This window comes from Dendropsophus ebraccatus, chromosome 1 (assembly GCF_027789765.1).
Source record: "Dendropsophus ebraccatus isolate aDenEbr1 chromosome 1, aDenEbr1.pat, whole genome shotgun sequence".
NCBI lineage: Eukaryota > Metazoa > Chordata > Amphibia > Anura > Hylidae > Dendropsophus > Dendropsophus ebraccatus.
The window spans coordinates 223,611,494-223,636,063 of NC_091454.1; the positions used below are offsets into that span (position 1 = coordinate 223,611,494).

General features: G+C 46.7%; 3 protein-coding genes across 6 annotated transcripts in view; all 3 read right to left on the reverse strand.

Annotated features, from left to right (window-relative positions):
* Window positions 1-2,223, reverse strand: part of LOC138770367 (dnaJ homolog subfamily C member 18-like) — an 8,325-nt gene extending 6,102 nt beyond the window's left edge. The window contains exons 1-2 of one of the 2 annotated variants that reach the window (XM_069949445.1): window positions 1,534-2,223; window positions 638-1,229 (exon numbers count right to left, since the gene is read on the reverse strand). In XM_069949445.1, coding sequence (XP_069805546.1) covers window positions 638-1,150 — 513 coding nt within the window. In that variant the 5' untranslated portion in view covers window positions 1,151-1,229; window positions 1,534-2,223. Of the gene's footprint in view, window positions 1-637; window positions 1,429-1,533 lie in introns of both variants that reach the window. The other variant, XM_069949438.1, reaches the window with a different exon arrangement.
* Window positions 2,224-4,683: 2,460 nt separating this feature from the next.
* Window positions 4,684-10,029, reverse strand: GLTPD2 (glycolipid transfer protein domain containing 2). 3 transcript variants are annotated; one of them, XM_069949468.1, is made up of 4 exons: window positions 9,856-10,029; window positions 7,851-7,933; window positions 5,883-6,070; window positions 4,684-5,795 (listed from the first exon to the last, which is right to left on the reverse strand). In XM_069949468.1, the coding sequence occupies exons 1-4, from the start codon at window positions 9,959-9,961 to the stop codon at window positions 5,270-5,272; spliced, it is 903 nt and encodes a 300-aa protein (XP_069805569.1). In that variant the 5' UTR covers window positions 9,962-10,029; the 3' UTR covers window positions 4,684-5,269. The 3 variants fall into 3 exon arrangements, with proteins under 3 accessions (XP_069805569.1, XP_069805579.1, XP_069805560.1); XM_069949478.1 differs by having other exon boundaries at window positions 5,883-6,067; window positions 7,851-7,936; XM_069949459.1 differs by having other exon boundaries at window positions 7,851-7,936.
* A 7,239-nt stretch (window positions 10,030-17,268) lies between these two features.
* LOC138770389 (vitelline membrane outer layer protein 1 homolog) lies at window positions 17,269-23,182 on the reverse strand. Its single transcript, XM_069949490.1, has 3 exons — window positions 22,996-23,182; window positions 22,330-22,442; window positions 17,269-17,818 (listed from the first exon to the last, which is right to left on the reverse strand). The coding sequence occupies exons 1-3, from the start codon at window positions 23,143-23,145 to the stop codon at window positions 17,500-17,502; spliced, it is 582 nt and encodes a 193-aa protein (XP_069805591.1). The 5' UTR covers window positions 23,146-23,182; the 3' UTR covers window positions 17,269-17,499.
* Window positions 23,183-24,570: the final 1,388 nt, after the last annotated feature.

Sequence of the window (24,570 nt, forward strand, 5' to 3'; positions counted from 1 at the left end):
TTCCCACAGGTCATGGTGTGAGGATTGTACAGGTGATGTGACTCTATCAGGTATGACCCCAGGAGTCCTCTGTATGGGGTATCCTCACATCAGGATCTGCTCGGGGGGGGGTTGGGAAACACTGCCCTAGACCACCAGGGATGTTATCATTGGCCTCTACATTACGTCCGGCTACCAAGGATGCTGCTGACATTGACCACTCCGGTTCCTGGATGACCAGGGAAGTTGGAATTAACACCTTAACTACTCTAGAGCACCAGGGACGTTGACGTTAACCATTTAACTACCCTCTCCTCCGGAGATATATAGAGTATTAAAGGGTAAAGCTAATGGTAAAGGTGGCACCAGCAGGACATCATAGCCAGACCTCCTCCCCACATATCAGCAGTGAGTCCATGTGGGAGGACCGGGTGACAACCGCTATGGACTCTCTCTAAGAGTCGGCATCCATTTTCTCCCACGTTCCCGAGCAATTTATCTGTTAAGGGATTCGGCTATACAAGTAATAGAGAGATGGTTATAGAGAAATTTACCGGAAGAGTCTGGGACAGGTGGGTGACAACCATTGTGGGACCTCGGTTGGCAGCCATGTCAGTTGTCACCCCTTACATAAGCTATATATACAGTACCGGCTCACCTTGAAGGCCTCTGTAGCTCCCGGGGAGTTGTTCTTGTCCGGGTGGTATCTCAGCGCCAGTTTGCGATACGCCTTCCGTATCACCTCGGTGTCGGCATCTCTCCTGACTCCAAGGACTCGGTAATAATCCTCCTGGTCATCAAAGCCTTGGACCACCCTTTCCTCCTCTTCTTCTTCTTCCTCCTCCTCATCGTTATCTTCATCATCATCATCATCATCATCTTCCTCATCCTCCTCTTCCTGCCACTCCGGTCTGCCACAGTTCCCACAACCGGCATAGTGGTTCTGCTGGGCCCAGAAGTCCCGTTGCTCATAATGACCGGGTGTTGGGCCACTGTGGCCACCATCAGCTTCAAAATAGCCTCCACGTATGGCCTGGATGAGGCCGGCTGCCGTGCGGGTCGGGTAGAGGCTTTGGGCTTGGTACAAGTAATTCAGGGCGTCCCCCGTTCTCCCGCACTGGAGCCGCACCCTGGCGATCTTTATCAGCATCTCCGCTCTCTGCCGCTCCATCTCAGCCACCTTCGTCCTCAATTATCGATAAGAAATTCGTTATTATCCAAAAAAATTTCTTAAAATTTCCGAGACCGATCTATATAAAAAAAATTCAAAATATTTTTAAATATAGTCTTCAAAAACTTTTAAAATAAAAATAAATAAATTACATTGAATTGAAGAAATTTCCAATACCAAATCTTCACTTCATATTAACGAATAAATAACAGTCATAAAAGTTCAAATAAGAAGTTTCACAAAATTCCAAAAATTCTCGTCACCATTATCTTCTTTACCTTCGGAAAAAAAAAAATTAAATTAAATTAAAAGTTCTTACATTTTCCCGGGGAATTGGAAAAAAAAAAATACTTGTCAGTATAGAATAGTAATATGTTGATTACCTTTTTGAAAAATTTAAATTTTGAATTTAAATTTCGAAAATTAAAACATTTCCAACAATTTTTTTTTTTCTTCTGAAAATTAACTAAGGTATTTTCCTGGTGAGATGGTGGCTCAGGGCTGAGTGTGTAAGGTGAAGGCGGCGGTCCTGGATGCAGACAGAGGTGTTACGGTATTTTCGCAGCCCGTCATTGAACGCTGTCATGGGATCCAGGGTGTCAGCAGCTGCTCATGAATATGGATATGGCTCCGGTGGCAGTATTCGGGACGGTGGCCTCCTTCTTCCTGGGAATCCCAGGCCCGGATTGTGCAATGATACAATATTGCAGATGTCGGGATGAGGAGCATCCAGCGAGCCGGTGGTTATGGCAGCATCCGGAGGAAGAGATGATTATAACGCAGCCTTGGTACGGCCCTGGTCACCTGCACGGTGCGGCCGCAGAGATGACACCACTAATCCTGGGATCCCCCCCTCCTGGATGGATGAATTAGCCAGAGGCCGGGAGAGAGGCATCGTATGTCGCTGGCCTCCTTTCACGCCCCATCCCCCACCAGTCCTATAAAAAGCCTTGGAGAGAGGCTGCACTCACTACAGACAGCAGCAGCTGATCCTCAGCTACCCACGCTGCTTCCTCCCCAGCCCCGGGGGCTGATGGGAAATGTAGTCCTCACCGCAGCCGCAGGAAAATACATTACCTGAGACTATAAACCTCGGAGGAGGGGGAGATTAGTTATAATCTATACAGATGAGATATACTGTATATATATATATATATATATATATATATATATATATATATATATATAATAGTGCCTGTCATATTGTGTATATATAATAGTGCCTGCCATACTGTATACAGTGTATATAATAGTGCCTGCCATATTGTGTATATATAATAGCGCCTGCCATACTGTATACAGTGTATATAATAGTGCCTGCCATATTGTGTATATATAATAGCGCCTGCCATACTGTATACAGTGTATATAATAGTGCCTGCCATATTGTATATATAATAGTGCCTGCTATACTGTATGTATAATGGTGCCTGCCGTGCTTTATATATAATAGTGCCTGCCATACTGTATAAATAAAAGTGCCTTCTATACTATATACATGATAGTCCCTGCTATACTAAAGATATTATAGTGCCTGTCATGCTGTATATATTATAGTGCTTGCCATAATGTATAAATAATAGTGCCTGCCATACTGACAAAGACAAACGTATAGACATAGGCATAGTACTGTCAGGAAGGCCTAATACTGGTAGGAAGATACAGGTATGGGCATAGACCTAGTAGATACAGGTACAGGCATGGGCCTAATACTGGTAGGAAGATACAGGTATGGACATAGGCCTAGTAGATACAGGTACAGGCATGGGCCTAGTACTGGCAGGGAGATACAGGTATGGACATAGGCCTAGTGCTGGCAGGAAGATACAGGTATGGGCATAGACCTAGTAAATACAGGTACAGGCATGGTCCTAGTACTGGCAGGGAGATACCGGTATGGGCATAGGCCTAGTACATACAGGTACAGGCATGGTCCTAGTACTGGCAGGAAGATACAGGTATGGACATAGGCCCAGTAGATACAGGTACAGGCATGGGCCTAGTACTGGCAGGGAGATACAGGTATGGACATAGGCCCAGTAGATACAGGTACAGGCATGGGCCTAGTACTGGCAGGGAGATACAGGCATGGGCATAGGCCTAGTACTGGCAGGAAGATACAGGTATGGACTTAGGCCTAGTGCTGGCAGGAAGATACAGGTATGGACTTAGGCCTATTAGATACAGGTACAGGCATGGGCCTAGTACTGGCAGGAAGATACAGGTACTTACAGGAATATGTGCGTGGTGATAGGGGAGAAGTGCTGTTTGTCTCCTAGTTGGTACTTGAGGAAAATTAGAGGAGAGCCATAATGGTGTCTAGTGGTGCAGTCATCATAAACCTCCGTCTGTATCATTGCCTCTGAGGTCCGGTATGGATAGAGGGAACCATAGCGAGGGCATATGATGGGCATTCCTGGATGGTCATAGAAGTTGGGCCTATTGACATTGTAACGTTTAAGAAACTGCACCAGCTAGTGTGTGTGTGTGACCATGAACATTGGTGTGAGGAGTCCGCACCTTGTCTTATAGATTCCTCCTAGCGCCCTCGGGTTTGGATGAGGGGATAAGAGGGTGATAACCACTTATCGGGGGCCCCATATATACTTATGTGGTACACAACGTCTTGGGTTTCGGGCCTCTCATTATAACCGGAAGCGGCGCAGCATTATCATATTGGAGAGCGATTGTCAGCTGCCTGGACGCCTCTGGATGATCTGGTTTCACACACTCAGTGCTTCCTGGGATGCCTCGGCCCCCGGAGGTCAGATAATGCTGCCTGGATAAGCCCAGGTTATAAATAGAGGGTAAACAGGGCCGAGAACATGATGTGACGGCGGCCCCGGTGCCGAATGCTGCGGTTCTGATGTGTCAGCGGAGGCTCGTAATACAGCAAACCTATAGAGAACTAGGAGGCTGTATGCAATACGGCTGCTAACAGGCTGAAGGGGTCAGTGACTGTGCATGGGGGGGGGGGGGCGTATAATGCCGACTGCTCAGTATAATGTTATCAGACAAGAAGCTGACAGTAGGACAGGTGATTATGCTATTGTTTCTAATTATTAGCCATTTTAGAGAGGTTTTCTAGGATAAATCCTTCCAATAACAGCGCCACCCCTGTTCTGAGGCTGTGCCGGGCATAACAACTCAGCTCCATTCACTTTAATGGAGCTCAAATGTAATACCTCACACAAACTGCTGTTTTTGGCAGAAAGCAGCCATGTTTTTTCTAATTCTGGACAATCCCTTTAAGCTTGGGATAAATGCAATGTATTACTCTCTGTAATCAGCCATTTCAGCCCATGCAAAGCAGTATCCATTCCTAAGACCTTCCAGACACAAAATCATATGTATATTTGGATTTATGCATCTGCAACCTATAGAAACTCATAGGCCCTGAGCTGGGGAAGACATGGTGACCCCATAGCACGGACCCCATCCTGGCGCTGGTTTATGCCTCCATGTCACATAGTATTTTTGCTTACTCTCTTACTAATCATTTGTAGGCGAGAAGGAAATTGTGACCCTACAGCTATGGACCTGGGGGTTAGTGGGCCCATCCCACTGACATTTATTGAGCCCCAATACATCATTACATCTGACTATATAGGAGATGTCTCGTAAAGACCAGCTGTCACATGAGAGAGGTACCTTCTGTAATGAGCACCTTCATCACAAAATGATCAAACAAGTACCCCAGCCTGGGCCAGTCTAGTACATATATCCCCCAATAGAGCTATAATGTACATGAAGTTCATAATCATTCAAATAAGGTCCCTGAAGTCAGACCACCACCGATCCTAGAACAGTCCTTGGTCGTACAAAATCATTCAAATAAGGTCCCTTTAGTCAGACCACCACCGATCCAGAGAACAGTCCTTGTCCGTACATCTCATCTTCAGAACCCTCACCGATCTAAAGTCGTTAGGCCATAAATGTCCATGATGGGAAGCATCCACCATCTTATTATACTGTATATAAGCAGCTTCATGTTGGACGGTCTTGTCACATCTTGGAAGTTCTTCAGCAGTCTTTTACCTCCACAGTCATGTCCAAGTCCTGAACATGTTTCATCATCCTTCTAGTCTTCACTCAATATATTTCCATAAAAGTCAACTCTCACGGTAGATCCAACATCTGGTTCTCCAAATACAGTTCTTGAGTAAGGTTGTAGACCTTCACAATGGCATCTACGGTGGTCAAGAGGACAACTCTGGCTTCAGCATGGTCCCTTACACACACCAGCTTGTACATCTCCTCCAGAGGAGGCAGGGCAAGGAAGGCCACCTCGGCCACCTGTCGGATGAACCAGCTGTGATAGTGAGCCAGGGTCTTGTGGTAGGCCTCCGCACACATTTCAGAGGTCTTGTCCTGACTGGGCCTGGTGCCAACATTGTAGAGGAAAACCTCCAGCCACTTCAAGGCTCGGTGCATACGTAACAACGTCCGACATCCAGAGGGAACCCTGTTGGGAGGAAGCTCCTTGAAGTTGACCACGTCGTTCTCCAGCTCGTACTTTATCATGGACCTAACGGTCCGGTAGCTTCTCCCGTTTTCCCCATTAAGGTAGCTCTGTAGGATGTTGATTTTGGTTACAGTTTCATGGGATATAAAGGTAAAGACGGTCCCCATAGAGTCCATGAACCTGATTGATGGAAGAGACCGCAGGTTAGCAGGAAGGTATGGACAATGACCTTACATCCTAGGAGGGAAGAGAGTGGAGTAAACTCACTTGATAAGCTCCCGCCATGCTTCTAGGTAAACGTCCAGTAAAACCTCTTGGTCTTTGGTCACACAGGAGTGGAAGGACTGCAGCATTTTTCCTATTTGGAAATTCTTCCCTTTGCAGTTTTTCAATGAAGTCTCAACAACCTGGAGGTAGGAGGCACCATCCCTCAGAGATCCGGGGACCTCCACCTGCTGCGGGAGAGTGTACAATCATATCAGTATCCGTATCACCATATACAGCTATAATAATATACCAGAGATACCCAGGTTATAGCAGCATGGCCCATATCACTATATACAGGAGATGTATAACTTATACTAGCAGTACATATATATTATATACAGGAGACCTCCAGGTTATACCAGCTGTACATATATTATATACAGGAGATCCCCAGGTTATACCAGCTGTACATATATAATTATATACAGGAGATCCCCAGGTTATACCAGCTGTATATATATAATTATATACAGGAGATCCCCAGGTTATACCAGCTGTACAGATATAATTATATATAGTATATACCCATGTTATACCAGCTGTACATATATAATTATATACAAGAGATCCCCAGGTTATACCAGCTGTACATATATAATTATATACAGTATATACCCAGGTTATACCAGCTGTACATATATAATTATATACAGGAGATCCCCAGGTTATACCAGCTGTACATATATAATTATATACAGGAGATCCCCAGGTTATACCAGCTGTACATATATAATTATATACAGGAGATCCCCAGGTTATACCAGCTGTACATATATAATTATATACAGGAGATCCCCAGGTTATACCAGCTGTACATATATAATTATATTCAGGAGACCCCAAGGTTATAGCAGCTGTACATATATATTATATACAGTATGTACCCAGGTTATAGCAGCTGTACATATATAATTATATACAGTATATACCCAGGTTATACCAGCTGTACATATATAATTATATACAGGAGATCCCCAGGTTATACCAGCTGTATATATATAATCATAAACAGGAGATCCCCAGGTTATACCAGCTGTATATATATAATTATATACAGGAGATACACAGGTTGTACCAGCTGTATATATATAATTATATACAGGAGACCCCAAGGTTATAGCAGCTGTACATATATTATATACAGGAGATCCCCAGGTTATACCAGCTGTACATATATAATTATATACATGAGATCCCCAGGTTATACCAGCTGTACAGATATAATTATATACAGTATATACCCAGGTTACACCAGCTGTACATATATAATTATATACAGTATATACCCAGGTTATACCAGCTGTACATATATAATTATATACAGGAGATCCCCAGGTTATACCAGCTGTACAGATATAATTATATACAGTATATACCCAGGTTATACCAGCTGTACATATATAATTATATACAGTATATACCCAGGTTATACCAGCTGTACATATATAATTATATACAAGAGATCCCCAGGTTATACCAGCTATACATATATAATTATATTCAGGAGACCCCCAGGTTATACCAGCTGTACATATATATTATATACAGTATATACCCAGGTTATACCAGCTGTACATATATATTATATACAGTATATACCCAGGTTATACCAGCTGTACATATATAATTATATACAGGAGATCCCAAGGTTATACCAGCTGTACAGATATAATTATATACAGTATATACCTAGGTTATACCAGCTGTACATATATAATTATATACAGTATATACCCAGGTTATACCAGCTGTACATATATAATTATATACAGGAGATCCCCAGGTTATACCAGCTGTACATATATAATTATATACAGGAGATCCCCAGGTTATACCAGCATGCTACATATCACTATATATCCAGGTTATAGCAGCATGCTCCTTATCACTATATACAATGCCCCTAGTGCCCAGGTTATACCAGCACTTGGCAGTCATGTAGTCACCCTATGTGGGTTATACACTCACTTTCACTTCCTCTTTCGGGATGACTTCATTCTCCACCTGGGCGCAGGGTTTTCCATCTTTTATGCACTCGTGGAGGGCAGGATCTGCTATAAATAATGGGGAAAGTATTAAGGATAGGTATATGATACAAACATTCAGGACAGTATACTATATACACAGATGGACACGTTACATAAATATGTGCACACAACCTATCTCAGTGGCAGCAATTACTATGGAGCCCAGCAAAGGGGTGAGCACAGCTTCATAACTCTACGGAAACATTGCAACGAAGTCAATGAAGGAAGCAATTGCCATGGACCCTCATGTACCAATGGATATCAGTGGGTCTGGGGCCCTTTATGCTCCTGTGGTTCAGCATACAACCATGAAATGTCTATAGACAATTATTAATGGGGGGTTAGGTCATAGTGAAGACCTCAGAGGGTGTCACTTTCTGAAATGGTCAGTGATGTTTTCGTCCAGCCATCACCTGTATAGTTATACCCAACCAGCAGCAACAACATTACAGGGAGGATACAAACCTCTAGAGGCTACATCAACCAAGATCTGAGCTTCAAGGATTATTGTTTCCATAGTAGAGAACCCACCGATATTGCTAAGAGATTATGTGCTCAATACCAGGAGCTCACTAAGGACGATACCAAGAGATCACTATGGACAATACCAAGAGATCACTATGGACAATACCAAGAGATCACTATGGACAATGCCAAGAGATCACTATGGACAATACCAAGAGCTCACTATGGACAATACCAAGAGATCACTATGGACAATACCAAGAGATCACTATGGACAATACCAAGAGATCACTATGGACAATACCAAGAGATTACCATGGACAATACCAAGAGATCACTATGGACAATACCAAGAGATCACTATGGACAATACCAAGAGATTACCATGGACAATACCAAGAGATTACCATGTACAATACCAAGAGCTCACTATGGAAAATAACAGGAGCTCACTAAGGACGATACCAAGAGATTACCATGGACAATACCAAGTGATCATTATGGACAATACCGAGAGATTACTATGGGTGAAACCAAGAAATTACCATGGACAATACCAAGGGATCATCATAGACAATACCAAGAGATCACTATGGACAATACCAAGAGATTACTATGCACAATACCAAGAGATTACAATGGACAATACCAAGGGATCATTATAGATCACTATGGACCATATCAAATGATCAACATGGACAAAACCAAGAGATCACCATGGATGAAACCAAGAGCTCACCATGGACAATTCCAAGGGATCACTATTGACAATACGAAGAGATCACTATGGACAATACCAAGAGATTACCATAAACAATACCAAGGGATCGTTATAGACATTATAGATCACTATGGACCATATCAAATGATCAACATGGACAAAACCAAGAGATCATCATGGATGAAATGAAAAGCTCACCATGGACAATACCAAGAGCTCACCGTGGACCATACCAAGAGATCACCATGGACCATGTCAAATGATCAACATGGAGAAAACCAATAGATCACAATGGACTGTATCAAATTTTCAACATGGACAAAGCCAATAGATCACAATGGACCATATGAGATTATAAACATGAACTATACCTAGAGATCACCATGGACCATACCAAAACATTGATAGTACCAAGGGAGCTTTCCTAGAAGACTGCCATCTGGCAGCTGGGAGGAGTGACTGACCACCCCGCCTGCAGAGGACTGTATTGAAGCTTTGGAGGTGCCTTTCAGGTTGGATAGGCTCCCAAAGAGTGAAAATCACTCTCACAATTATGAACTCACAAAGTTTTGATTGATGAGACCTTGGCTGACTTTGAGACTGGGTTTACCCATGAACCCAAGACACCCAGCTTTACCACCTATATGTATAAATGGTGGCATCTAAGTGTTTCATCTGGTTGTAGACTCTCGAGCCTTACATGAAAGGTCTACATAAGCCATGATGACCCCCAGATTACTCTCATAGTTTAAATACTTACGAAGCTTCATGGAGCTCAGGTACACAAAGAGGAATATCACGGCCAATGGGATGAGCAGGCGGAGGACTTTGGGGCAGCTCATGTCCGCCAGGGCTGCACACGGCATGGCTACCTCCAGGGTGGTAGACTGTCCATGTTGCAGTGCCTGGAGTTTCCTGATTCTGCTGCACTCCGGTCACTGTTTCCCAATCCTCAGAGACTGATAAGACTTGGACCTTCCCCTCTCCTATCAGTTCTCACAGGAACATGCTGGATCAGCTAGAAAGGTGACTGCACCATGACGTAATCCCTCAGAATCCCAAAAGTTTTATCATTTGTAATTATTTCAGTAGGGATTTTTACAGGTGCAATGACATAAAGACACTTGGGGTACAGGATAGTGACACCTGGGGTACAGGATAGGGACACACTGACACCTGGGGTACAGGATAGTGACACACTGACAACTGGGGTACAGGATAGTGACACCTGGGGTACAGGATAGGGACACACTGACACCTGGAGTACAGGATAGTGACACACTGACAACTGGGGTACAGGATAGTGACACACTGACAACTGGGGTACAGGATAGTGACACACTGACAACTGGGGTACAGGATAGTGACACACTGACACCTGGGGTACAGGATAGTGACACCTGGGGTACAGGATAGTGACACCTGGGGTACAGGATAGTGACACACTGACAACTGGGGTACAGGATAGTGACACCTGGGGTACAGGATAGTGACACACTGACAACTGGGGTACAGGATAGTGACACACTGACACCTGGGGTACAGGATAGTGACACACTGACAACTGGGGTACAGGATAGTGACACACTGACACCTGGGGTACAGGATAGTGACACCTGGGGTACAGGATAGTGACACCTGGGGTACAGGATAGTGACACACTGACAACTGGGGTACAGGATAGTGACACCTGGGGTACAGGATAGTGACACACTGACAACTGGGGTACAGGATAGTGACACCTGGGGTACAGGATAGTGACACACTGACAACTGGGGTACAGGATAGTGACACACTGACACCTGGGGTACAGGATAGTGACACCTGGGGTACAGGATAGTGACAACTGGGGTACAGGATAGTGACAACTGGGGTACAGGATAGTGACAACTGGGGTACAGGATAGTGACACACTGACACCTGGGGTACAGGATAGTGACACACTGACACCTGGGGTACAGGATAGTGACACCTGGGGTACAGGATAGTGACAACTGGGGTACAGGATAGTGACAACTGGGGTACAGGATAGTGACACCTGGGGTACAGGATAGTGACACACTGACAACTGGGGTACAGGATAGTGACACACTGACACCTGGGGTACAGGATAGTGACACCTGGGGTACAGGATAGTGACACACTGACACCTGGGGTACAGGATAGTGACACACGGACAACTGGGGTACAGGATAGTGACACACTGACACCTGGAGTACAGGATAGTGACACACAGACACTTGGGGTACAGGATAGTGACACACTGACAACTGGGGTACAGGATAGTGACACACTGACACCTGGAGTACAGGATAGGGACACTTGGGGTACAGGACAGTGACACTTGGGGTACAGGATAGTGACACTTGGGGTACAGGATAGTGACACTTGGGGTACAGGATAGTGACACACTGACACCTGGGGTACAGGATAGTGACACACGGACAACTGGGGTACAGGATAGTGACACACTGACACCTGGAGTACAGGATAGTGACACACTGACAACTGGGGTACAGGATAGTGACACACTGACACCTGGGGTACAGGATAGTGACACCTGGGGTACAGGATAGTGACACACTGACACCTGGGGTACAGGATAGTGACACACGGACAACTGGGGTACAGGATAGTGACACACTGACACCTGGAGTACAGGATAGTGACACACAGACACTTGGGGTACAGGATAGTGACACACTGACAACTGGGGTACAGGATAGTGACACACTGACACCTGGGGTACAGGATAGTGACACACTGACAACTGGGGTACAGGATAGTGACACACTGACACCTGGGGTACAGGATAGTGACACCTGGGGTACAGGATAGTGACACACTGACACCTGGGGTACAGGATAGTGACACACTGACACCTGGAGTACAGGATAGTGACACACAGACACTTGGGGTACAGGATAGTGACACACTGACAACTGGGGTACAGGATAGTGACACACTGACAACTGGGGTACAGGATAGTGACACACTGACACCTGGAGTACAGGATAGGGACACTTGGGGTACAGGACAGTGACACTTGGGGTACAGGATAGTGACACTTGGGGTACAGGATAGTGACACTTGGGGTACAGGATAGTGACACACTGACACCTGGGGTACAGGATAGTGACACACGGACAACTGGGGTACAGGATAGTGACACACTGACACCTGGAGTACAGGATAGTGACACACAGACACTTGGGGTACAGGATAGTGACACACTGACAACTGGGGTACAGGATAGTGACACACTGACAACTGGGGTACAGGATAGTGACACACTGACACCTGGAGTACAGGATAGTGACACACAGACACTTGGGGTACAGGATAGTGACACACTGACAACTGGGGTACAGGATAGTGACACACTGACAACTGGGGTACAGGATAGTGACACACTGACAACTGGGGTACAGGATAGTGACACACTGACACCTGGAGTACAGGATAGGGACACACGGACAACTGGGGTACAGGATAGTGACACTCGGGGTACAGGATAGTGACACTTGGGGTACAGGATAGTGACACACTGACACCTGGGGTACAGGATAGTGACACACTGACACCTGGGGTACAGGATAGTGACACACGGACACCTGGGGTACAGGATAGTGACACTTGGGGTACAGGATAGTGACACACTGACACTTGGGGTACAGGATAGTGACACTTGGGGTACAGGATAGTGACACACGGACACCTGGGGTACAGGATATTGACACACGGACACCTGGGGTACAGGATAGGGACACACTGACAACTGGGGTACAGGATAGTGACACCTGGGATATGGGATAGTGACACTTGGGGTGCAGGATAGTGACACACTAACACTTTGGGTACAGGATAGTGACACTTGGGGTACAGGATAGTGACACTTGGGGTACAGGATAGTGACACTTGGGGTACAGGATAGTGACACACTGACACCTGGGGTACAGGATAGTGACACTTGGGGTGCAGGATAGTGACACACTAACACTTTGGGTACAGGATAGTGACACTTGGGGTACAGGATAGTGACACTTGGGGTACAGGACAGTGACACTTGGGGTACAGGATAGTGACACTTGGGGCACAGGATAGTGAGACGCTGACACTTGGGGCACAGGATAGTGACACGCTGACACTTGGGGTACAGGATAGTGACACGCTGACACTTGGGGTACTGTACAGGATAGTGACAACTTCCTCCCGAGTCCCAGAACTTTTTTTTTTAATCATTTTTCAAAAAGAAACACCTACCCCATACAGTACAAGAAGAGAATCTAGCATAATGTGTGATTTTTGTTCATGGGGGGGGGGGGGAGCCCTCGCCCTCGCCATTTTTCTGGAGGAAAAACAAAATATTATAGCACCCTTTCTTATTTTTGAAGAAACACTAATTTTGCTTCAGAGGGCTGTGTGTGTGTATGTGTGTACGTGTGTTGGTGTGTGTGTGTGTGTATGTGCGTGTGTGTGTGTACGTGTGGTGGTGTGTGTGTATGTGTGTATGTGCGTGTGTGTGTGTACGTGTGTGTGTGTACGTGTGTTTGTGTGTGTGTATATTTGTATGTGTGTGTGTGTTGGTGTATGTGTGTACGTGTGTTGGTGTGTGTGTATGTGTGTATGTGCGTGTGTGTGTGTACGTGTGGTGGTGTGTGTGTATGTGCGTGTGTGTGTGTACGTGTGTGTGTGTACGTGTGTTTGTGTGTGTGTGTGTGTATGTTTGTATGTGTGTGTGTGTGTTGGTGTATGTGTGTACGTGTGTTGGTGTGTGTGTGTGTATGTGTATGTGTGTATGTGCGTGTGTTTGTGTGTGTGTTTGTGTGTGTGTATGTGTATGTGTGTATGTGTGTGTACGTGTGTGTGTTTACCTGTGTTGGTGCGTGTGTGTTGGTGTGTGTGTGTTGGTGTGTATGGGTGTGACTGGTTTCTTCCGGCTGCTCCGGATGAGTCCAGGGTCCAGGGTGCAGGTCGGGTGATGGGACTTTGGATGGAGTTTAACCCTTATTCCTCCGCAGTGTTTAGTAGGTGATACTTGTGTCCTCCCCTGTATTATGGTTGTATCATTGAGGTCATTGGTAGGAGGAGAGGACACCTGAGGTTGTGGTGTGGTGTGGTGCTGAGCTCCTCTACTGCTGTCTTTCATGGGGCCCCTGGTGAGCAGGGCCCAATGCTGAGCTCCTCTACTGCTGTCTTTCATGGGGCCCCTGGTGAGCAGGGCCCAATGCTGAGCTCCTCTACTGCTGTCTTTCATGGGGCCCCTGGTGAGCAGGGCCCGGTGCTGAGCTCCTCTCCTGCTTTCCTACATGGGGCCCCTGGTGAGAAGGGCCCGGTGCTGAGCTTCTCTCCTGCTGTCCTACATGGGGCCCCTGGTGAGAAGGGCCCGGTGCTGAGCTCCTCTCATGCTTTCCTACCTGGGGCCCCTGGTGAGAAGGGCCCGGTGCTGAGCTCCTCTCCTGTCCTACATGGGGCCCCTGGTGAGCAGTGCCCGGTGCTGAGCTCCTCTCCTGTCCTACATGGGGCCCCTGGTGAGAAGCGCCCGGTGCTGAGCTCTTCTCCTGCTTTCCTACCTGGGGCCCCTGGTGAGAAGGGCCCGGTGCTGAGCTCTTCTCCTGCTTTCCTACCTGGGGCCCCTGGTGAGAAGGGCCCGGTGCTGAGCTCCTCTCCAGTCCTACATGGGGCCCCTGTTGAGAAGGGCCCGGTGCTGAGCTCCTCTCCTGCTGTCTTACATGGGGCCCCTGGTGAGCAGTGCCCGGTGCTGAGCTCCTCTCCTGCTTTCCTACATGGGGCCCCTGGCGAGAAGGGCCCAGTGCTGAGCTTCTCTCCTGCTGTCCTACATGGGGCCCCTGGTGAGCAGGGCCCGGTGCTGAACTTCTCTCCTGTCCTACATGGGGGCCCTGGTGCTCTCATGCTTTAGTACTTGGAGCTCCAGCAGTTTCCTCTGGTCTCCACTAGGGGGAGCTCTGTTCATAGAGATTTTCTGTTGAGATCACTGATAACAGCACAGACTCCCATCCACTATTTATCGGCCGATCACGTCTTTTGCCCGGCCGATAACGCCCTCATTATCGTCCTGTGTAAATGGCGGATGTGCAGTCTATAGTGATGAGTTATTCAGGCTTAGAAAAACATTGCTGCTTACTTGGTTGCTGATTGTTTTGTATTTTGGGGAATTTTTGTGTCAGTTTCCCTATACAAGTTAGAACTCCACCAGGTTATTGGATGGCCGCTCGGTGGTCTCGTCTACTGCCCCTCCTAGCACCTTAGAGTCAGACACATTCAGATAGATAGCTTTCCTCAGAAGCCATAACCTTAGACTCTTGAAGCTGATCCAGACTTTCCGACATCTTGATGGCCCTCGTAGAAGACCCGAAGCTCACAAAGGATGATGGGAAGTTAATTTATGGCCATATTGGGAGCCATAGACTCTTCTCTACCTGTTGCCTTTCAGCTCATGATGTCATTGTATATAGAGTGCCATTAACCCGGTGTACAAACTACCAGTATTGTGATGGTTTGTAGCAGTGTAGAACCTGAGATTGTGTTCCATGAAGTTTTGGTCTGATCTTTGCCTAATTCACTGTCCACCTATATGAGATGGGTAAGACCATTTACAGTGACTCCCAATAAGACCTGAAGCTTCCATTTACTAGTGATCCCGCAATGGGCCTCTCCAGAAGAACCCAAAGCTTACGTCATGTCTTGATGTCCTACCATCCCAACTAGTGGGACTTCTCCACTGAAGATGGCAGGTGGCCAGCGTTGGTCAGGTTCTTCTCCTTGCACACTGAGTTAAAAAGGCTGAATCTATGAGCGGAGTCCGCACAGTGTATTCCGCTCGAAATTCAGCCTGTCCTATTCGATGGGATTTCTCTTGGGCCTCTCCTCTCCGAACATGTTCATTCTCTGAGCGGGGAGAGGAGGCACAAGAGAAATCCCATCGAAGAAATAAAACAGGCAGAGTTTCGAGCAGACTCCACTTGTAAATTCAGCCTCTTTAACTTAGTGTGCAAGGGCCCTTATGGAGGAAACATTTGGAGTTTGGTAGAAGAACTTTGGACTCTTAACCCCCTTTTGACTGTGGCTTTCAGAGGATATAATAGAAACAGATCGCTGATCTCAGGGAGACCAGCCAAAACGACAACAATGCTGGCTGCGAGTGAAAGCGCTCAATGCAGTGAAGTCCTAGGTGCTTTACAGGAGCCACCCCACGGCTGGGTCCTTCCCGGAGGGATATCGGGCTAGTCCTGTGTTTTCAGACTCTTTGATGAGGCTCCACAGGCTCTTCTTTTGCACATTTCAGAGGATATAACCAATAGAAAAGACAATCAGAATTTGAGGATCAGATTTGTGGTTGGAAACTGAGACATCTCCCGGCCCAATTCCCAGTATATGAATGTCCTCTAGTGGGCGCCACTAGTAGAACACGACTTTATTAGGGGATGTATGATTGTGTCTACAGAATGACTGTGGGAGGTACTGTTACTGCTATAGGATCTTCTAACATGGTGTCCACAGCACATACTCTATAGCCATAGAACTTCCCATCCATCAGCCGCCATATTGTGAAGCCTATAGACCAGGTATACACATAATATGATGCGGTGCAGATACTGACAGAGTATCCCCCCTATGTAAGGGCAATATATGGGCCCCTCAACTACTGATTGTTATTACAGTACTAGATGTTAGTGATGACGTATACAGTGATGGCTGAATAAAGACTATGGGGCACCCGACATGTCTACATGGGGCCGCCTACCTGTATCTTTGCTAATTCCTATACACCTGTGTACAGTTAGTTACCTGTATATCCTCACAGAAAGCCTCTTACATGTAAGAACCAGCCCCATCCTGACCTCACTCCTTACAGATTCATAGTATTACATGGACGCTTGTATGGTCATTGGGCCCTGACATCTGAATAGCCTAATAGGACATTTATGAGACAACCCCCATGACTTGTATATATTGGGCCCATGTAATATCACTTTTTTTTTTGTACAACCCAGTCCGTCAGGATTTCTCCATTGAAGATGATGGGCAGTACCCACCATTCATAAATTTTGGGTCTTGTAGAAGAACATTTTTCTCCTTACTTCAGGTTTTCGTCCATTTTTTGATTTCTTGACCGCGTTTTTAATGGACATAACCAATAACAAAGGCTACATTGATCGGATACAAGTTTTATTTAGGATTTCACAATATATCAATCTGGTTTGTGACTGGTGAGAAATGAAGAAGAGTAAAGAACACGACAGACTAAGAATTACCCCGACACCCCCCACCTCCACAAAATGATCACCATATAAATGGCCTCTAGTGGCCGCCACTAAGAACTAACACTCATTTATCATCTCGTGCGTGACCGCATCTAAAACTGGTGTTACAGGATTCAGCTTCATCCCTTGATGCTCCACTGGCTATTGCTTATGCACAGAAACTGGGCATCGTTGAGCGCGGTGTCGTCTTTAAATGGTCCCTGATCATGCTGGAATCTCGTCTTGATGGCGCTCATTCCATTTGGACATTTGTCACTCCAGCCGCCCCAGATTCCCCAGGGCATACCATCTCCGGTTATGGTTGTCCCATCTGAGCACTTGAACCTGAAGTTGTTGATGCCAGTATCATCAAAACTGTTTTTTTTTCCGACACTCAGAGCGAAGGCGACCACATATGTTCCTGGTTTACAATTATATTCTGGTCCGTCTGTCCCGAAGCTGCAAAGAAGACAATGGTTTGAGATCATGGAACATTGTTTTTAAAAAGTTGACGTTGTCCTCCAGCCTCGGAGAGACAAGAAGAGGAGGCTACTAGATGGCCCTGTAGCCTGAAAAGGAGAGTAAGGGTCCTATTCCACTGGCCGAGCACGGCCCGATCAATGATGTAAACGAACACCGATCTGCTAGATCGGCGCTCGTTCACTGGGCCTATTACACGGCCCGATAATCGTTAGCGAGGGCTGCAGGGACATCGTTACCGATGTCCCTGCAGCCCATGTTTCATACTTTACCTGTCCAGGCACAGGTCTTCTCCTTCTCACCCGGTCCCGCACAGCAGCATCAGCTTTGGAGCGTCCTGTCTGAACTGACAGACCGCTCAGCCAATAACTGGCCGCGGTGGTCCCGGCCAGTGATTGGCTGAGCGGTCTGTCAGCTCAGACAGGCTGCTCCGAAGCTGCTGCGGCGCGGGACCAGGAGAAGGAGAAGACCTGCGCCTGCACAGGTAATGTATGGTGCTTGTGAGTTCGTCGGTCGCCGCAGCGTACCGCTATTCCACATAGCGATGCGCCGGTGACAAACAATGATTTTAGGTCTGAACCTAAATGAATGATCAACCGATGACACGATTATCGGCTGATCGTTCTCTCTATTCCACGGAGCGGAATTCGGCCGATGGTCGCTCCGTGGAATAGGCCCCTAAGGGTCCTATTCACAAAGTGTTTTTTCAGCGATTAACCATAAACAATCTCAAGCGACCGCCATGGCGAACGACCTGAAATGGTTCACCCAATCACGATCGTTACTTATGATCATTCTTGCGGCCGTCCTGTCATTGCTATTGTGTTTATTTCAGAGCTACGACTGAACGATTGGCAAACGATCAACGATTAAAATAGGTCCAATGATTTCTCGTTGGTTGTTTAATCGTCTGCTATTAGGGTCCATTTACACAGAAAGATTATCTGCCAAAGATTTGAAGCCAAAGCCAGCAACAGGCTATAAACAGAGATCAGGTCATAAAGGAAAGCCTGAGATTTCTCCTCTTTTCAAATCCATTGCTGGCTTTGGGCCCTATTACACAGGACGATTATCGTGCGAAAAATCGTTATATCGTTCGAATTTAAACAATAATCGTTCTGTGTAATTGCAGGCAACAATCAGAAAATCGATTGTTGATTTAGATCTGCACCTAAAATTATCGTTAATCACTCGCTGTAATTCCACGTTTGTTCGCTCAAACGCTCAATTGCTATGACATGTGTAGCCGATCTATATCGCTGGCTGATCGCTGAGACTTTTACGCGGGCTGATTATGTGTTGAAGGAGGAGGAAGGAGGAGGCCTTGACGAGGCCCTTAACCCCTGTATGTATAGCCGGTCTATTTAAATGGAGGACAAAGGTTTCTTAGTAGACATGAGCGAAGTGGGCTCCATTTGGTCTCATACGAAACCAAACGATTGGCTTTTAAATCCCGCTGTCTGCCGATCTGTGGAGAAGGTGGATACAGCCTGAGGGCTGAGGGCTGAGCGGGAGACAGCGGGATTCAAAAGCCAATCGTTCGGTTTTGTATGAACCCACATGGAGCCCGCTCCGCTCATCTCTAGTTCTAAGCCCTGGTGCCTTTATGTTAAGCTGAATTTCAGTCACTACTATGGAGAACCATGGTACCTATCACAATAGATAAAAAGTTGGTGTATGCATTTCCCCCTAGGCCACCCTTGTTCACTTGTATGGGAAATCAACCATTAACCCTCAAAGAGTCAGTGTTCTTCCTGTCATATTTCTTTAATCCATTTAGTATTAAGGGTGCGTTCACACGTACAGGATCTGCAGCAGATTTGATGGCCCAGATTTGCTTTGCATTGAATCTGCAACTTCAAATCTGATGCAGATCCTGTATGTGTGAACTATCGCTATGTTCACACTGCGTAAAAGTACTTTCTACGGGTGAACACAGCATGTTCTTTTATGGGATCCCTGCCGGAGCGTATACACATTGTATATGCTCCAGCCGGGATCCCGCATGGGACCGCAAATAACTGACAGGTCAGTTTTCTGCGGCCGAAAGTCAATGACTTGCGGCCGTAGGAAACCCTGTCAGTTCACACAATGAAGCGAGCGGCACCGGCCGCTTGCTTCATTGTGTGCTGTGGGAGGTTCTGATGCAGGCGTGCGCTGATGCGCCCGCCTCAGAACACTACGGCCATAACGATCATCCGACCGGGATGATCCGTGCAGAGACCGGCCGTTCTGTGACCCGGCCGGGTTTCGGAACAGCCAGTCTCTTCACGTTGTGTGAACATAGCCTAAGGGCCCTATTCCGCAGTAACGATAATCGGCCGGATCAGCCCCATTTGGCCCGATTCGGCCGATTATCGTTCGGTGAAATAGAGAGAACGGTCAGCCGATGATCGTGTCATCGGCCGATCGTTCATTTAGGGCCAGACCTAAAATCATCGTTCCCCCGCCGCGCATCGCTACGGTTGAATAGCGGTGCGCGGCGGGCGACCCACGATTTGAGAAGAAGCAGCAGCATACATCACCTGTCCAGGCTTATTCTCCGTGCTGTCTTCCTCCCTGGATCCCGCGCGCTCTTTCTTCAGAATGGCTGGTCAGCTGACGCAGCGCTCAGCCAATCACAGGCCGGGACCCCCGCGGCCTGTGATTGGCTGAGTGTGGCCTGTCAGCTGACCGGCCATTCTTAAGATAGAGCGTGCGGGATCCAGGGAGGAAGGCAGCGTGGAGAAGAAACCTGGACAGGTAATGTATAATACTGCAAGGGCTGCAAGGACATCGGAAACGATGTCCCTGCAGCCCTCGCTCAACGATCATCGGGCCGTGGAATAGGCCCAGTAAACGAGCGGCGATCTAGCAGATTGCCGCTCGTTTACATCGTTGATCGGGCCCTCCTCGGCCTGTGAAATAGGACCCTTAGGGTGTGTTCACACGTACAGGATCTGCAGCAGATTTGATGGCCCAGATTTGAATCTGTACGTTTGTTTTGAATCTGCAACTTCACATCTGCGCCATCAAATCTGCTGCAGATCCTGTATGTGTGAACGCACCCTAAAAGAGTACTCTGACCGGGACCATTTTTTTGCTAATGCCTGGGGTGGGTGAAAACAATAACATCCACTTACCTCCCCGACTCCAGCACTGCCGCCCGCATTCCGCTGCTCCTGCCTCCCGGTGTTCGGCCCCTTCCTGGTGTGAGACAGGACATAAGATGATGGACAGGCCTGTTCAGCCAATCAGGGGCAGAGTCGGGATGCTGCTACACCGGCTGAATGCTGAGCAGGCACGACATGTCTAAAGCCAGACCAGGAAGCAGCCAGACACCGGGAGACTGGAGCGGCAGAATGTGGGTGGCAGTGCTGGAGCCGGGGAGGTAAGTAGATGTTATTGATTTTACCCTCCCCCGGCATTACCTATTATCAAATTAAAATTACCAATAAAAATGAATGAAAAACTTATGTATTATATTTATTCTGCTTCATGATTTAGTTATTAAAGTATCACTGTCATTAAAAATTTTAAGAAACTTTGTAATTGTGTTTATTAGCCAAAAAATGCATTTTTATCATGAAAAAGCCGTTTGAAGCTCTTCCCCCTGTCTTCATTGTTCCCTATGAAGAGAGGAGGGGTGGAGGGAGACGAGGCACCAAAACAGGACAACAAAGAGTTAATTTACAGCTACATCACCAGGCTATCTCCTCTGACAGTCAGCACTGATCTCTTTGACCTCTGAATAGGGGCTTTAAGCGGCTCCTTGCTGTGTAATTCTTTGTTCTCTGCTCTCTGCTGCTGACTAATCTCCCTCCTCCTCCCGTCTCCATAGAACAGACAGGGCCCGACTGATGTAAAATAGTTGAGATTTCCTTATTCTGAGCATTGGATGACAGAAAGGAGAGGAATGTGTGTGTGTGTGTGGGGGGGGGGGGGGGGGGGGGGACCTTGGGAAAGTCTTTTTAAATGCAGATAATGGCATATTTGCCTAATAAACCCAATTACAAAGTTTCTTAAAATTGCCTGGACTACTTATTTCTGCAAAAGACCTATTGTCTATGTTTTTTATTTTTTATTTTACAAATTTATATAAAATTTACAAACATAAAATAATTCAGCAGTTTACAGTCTGGGCACCAGGCGTAGTGGGGGGAGCAGAGGACACCTCAAGCCATCTGGACACCTTGAAGGTATACCTTCTGAGAAGGCACCACCCCTGTCCTCAGGTGGTGTCTGGTATTACAGCTCAGGTCCATTCACGTCAGTGGCACCAAGCTGCAATACCAGATGCAAACTAAGGACAAGGGTGTCGCTGTTTCTTGGACCATGCCTATAGTTATTATTTGGCAAGTGCCAAGATATCTTTCAACAAAGTGGGAGGAAGAATGGATCACCGTAAGACGTGAAAAATGGACTGTGAGCCCCAAGGGACGCAATTTCTATATGGTGCTGCTGCTAGCACATAAGCGACATCAATAATAAGTAAGATCGGAGATACTTACTTTCCTCCAGCGGAAGTTACAGTACCCACACGGTTTCCAGTGGAAATATCAGTGCAGAACAAAAATATGGCATTGACGGCTGAGTTATCCACCGTCACCGTCTTTCTGTCCACCTAAAAAGACAACCAAGATTTCATGGTACACATAATCAAATAAGTCGATCAGATGAGTTCTTTTATCCAGAGCTGCATTCACAATTCTGCTGACAGAAAGGTTTCTAAATTCCCTGATATTTGGGAAATCTTGTAATTTTTTTGTACCAGAATTTAAGGTTAGAGAGGAAAGGAGGAGAAAAGAGCAAAATGCCACAGACAGGCGTATGGTTATGGTGTTTGACTGTTACTCTTTGGTTCTATGGTCAGGAAGAGTCCACCGTCCGCCCAAGAATTGGCATGACAACTCTTTGGACATACGGCAGAATGTGCCAGAGCATAGAACGAAGTCTATGGAACGGGTGGAGATGTGCACGGCCATGAACAGGGGTGAGCGGTGTAATCCGTGGCGGGTTATCCCCCGGATTCCTCTGTGTGAGCCAACACTAACTCTGAGACCACCCCGAGTTTTACTAAAGTTTTAACTTAATAATCTTATACGGAGAATTGGAAAACTTAAAAATTTCTATAAATATATATATACATATATGTAAACCCTAAATTTACAACTCACTTTCATGTAGAAGCCGGTTAATCTAGATCCGCTGGGGCACTCGTGAAGAGTCCCCCAATCTCCAAAATTACCTCCATTGGGAACAGAGCTGTACATGTCTTGAGCCAGAGAGGCCTGGATGGGAAGAAGGAGCAGAACGAGGGTCAGCATCTTGTCTACTGGATGCGATGGAGATAGATCTGTTGGGACTCTCCACGTATATATATATATTCTATGGTATCTACAAGATCTTGGCATTGACCAAAGTGTTCGATACTTCTTCCTCCTCAATGAAAGAAGATCTGTTGAAAAGAAGATGAACATGTTCTCATATCTCTGCCAGATCTTCCCACTGGAACAAAATATTTTCCACAATCCGGCTCAGGTGGCCAAGTGTCTGAGGTGTGTACTGACCAACGTTTGGTGACGGCCCTCGCCAGACCTGCAAGGAGTTCAGCCAAGGTCAACTGGGGGAAGTCGGAAGCTGGGTTCAGAAATTGGGTCCTGGTCTGATCTCCATCCAACTGGACTTAATTAAGATGGGTTTCTGGTTTGGAAAATTAGTAGTGGTCCTGGAGTCCTGGCAGGATCATTTGGCCAAAATTAATTAAATCAAAGTGATTCCCAGGCAAGTGGTTGAGAAAATAGTGCACTAGTTCAGAAATCCTTGGGAGTGTCATCACATCTTCATAGTCCTCTACATATCACATGTGTATCTATCAATTTAGCCAATATTGGAGATTCTAGTCTACTAGATATTGCATATGGATGACCTCCTACTCTGCTCCCCGACAGCAGATTTTGGCCTTCCTGCCCATTTGTCCTCGGGAAAATAAGATGCCGTCTGGCAGTTGCTTTCTTCCCTTTTACGGTTCAGGGAAGAAAAAGAGTGCTGCACCTCACACCTATGGCTGATACTAGTACCTCTCGGCTGCATAAAAAACATCAGAATTTTGTGTATGAATTGATCAAGCCATACTGCCCCATGTACCGCGTGCAGGTATCTGATACACATGGGTCCCTACACTAAGTCCACATTGTGTCGGTCAGTGACCACCACCCCCGCAGGCATGCATGAGCAGGGAAGGGGGGCCATGGAACGGCCCTGCAACCCCCATGCCACAGGACCAGACCCAAAAATGCCCCCCCAAAAAACTCCCAGCCAGCACCGCCGGCGGAGGAAGCCGCCCCCAAACAGCACAAGTCTGGATAAGGTATTGCGCTAACCATTGCTACTGCAGATAGAATGGGACAAACGCGGTACATGGGGCAGTGTGGCTTGATCAATTCATACACAAAATTCTGATGTTTTTTATGCAGCCGAGAAGCACTAGTGTCAGCCATAGGTGTGAGGTGCAGCGCTCTTTTTCTTCCCTGAACCGTGCTTTCTTCCCTTTTCCCAGCCAAGCTTATCTAAACGTACATGTATATGGAGGAGTGGGTGGAAGTTGAAGATGCTTGATGGTCTTAAAGCTGGTGGAGCAGGTGCCAGTGCTTCTGGAGTCGTATCGGGAGCAATGTGGAGTTGTACACAGGAGTTGTGCAGAAGATTTAGCAGCATTGGTGGGGTCTAGAGTAGAGTGGTATACCTTAGGA

Excerpts from the sequence above, each read along its gene's own strand:
- LOC138770389 (XM_069949490.1), bottom strand. The coding sequence starts at position 23,145 with ATGCTGACCCTCGTTCTGCTCCTTCTTCCCATCCAGGCCTCTCTGGCT. Across the intron at positions 22,443-22,995 it reads TAACCGGCTTCTACATGAAA|GTGGACAGAAAGACGGTGAC; the intron begins GTGAGTTGTAAA and ends TTGTCTTTTTAG. Across the intron at positions 17,819-22,329 it reads GTAACTTCCGCTGGAGGAAA|CTTCGGGACAGACGGACCAG; the intron begins GTAAGTATCTCC and ends TCTTCTTTGCAG.
- GLTPD2 (XM_069949459.1), bottom strand. The coding sequence starts at position 9,961 with ATGCCGTGTGCAGCCCTGGCGGACATGAGCTGCCCCAAAGTCCTCCGC. Across the intron at positions 7,937-9,855 it reads CCTGAGCTCCATGAAGCTTC|CAGATCCTGCCCTCCACGAG; the intron begins GTAAGTATTTAA and ends CATTATTTATAG. Across the intron at positions 6,071-7,850 it reads TCCCGAAAGAGGAAGTGAAA|CAGGTGGAGGTCCCCGGATC; the intron begins GTGAGTGTATAA and ends ACTCTCCCGCAG.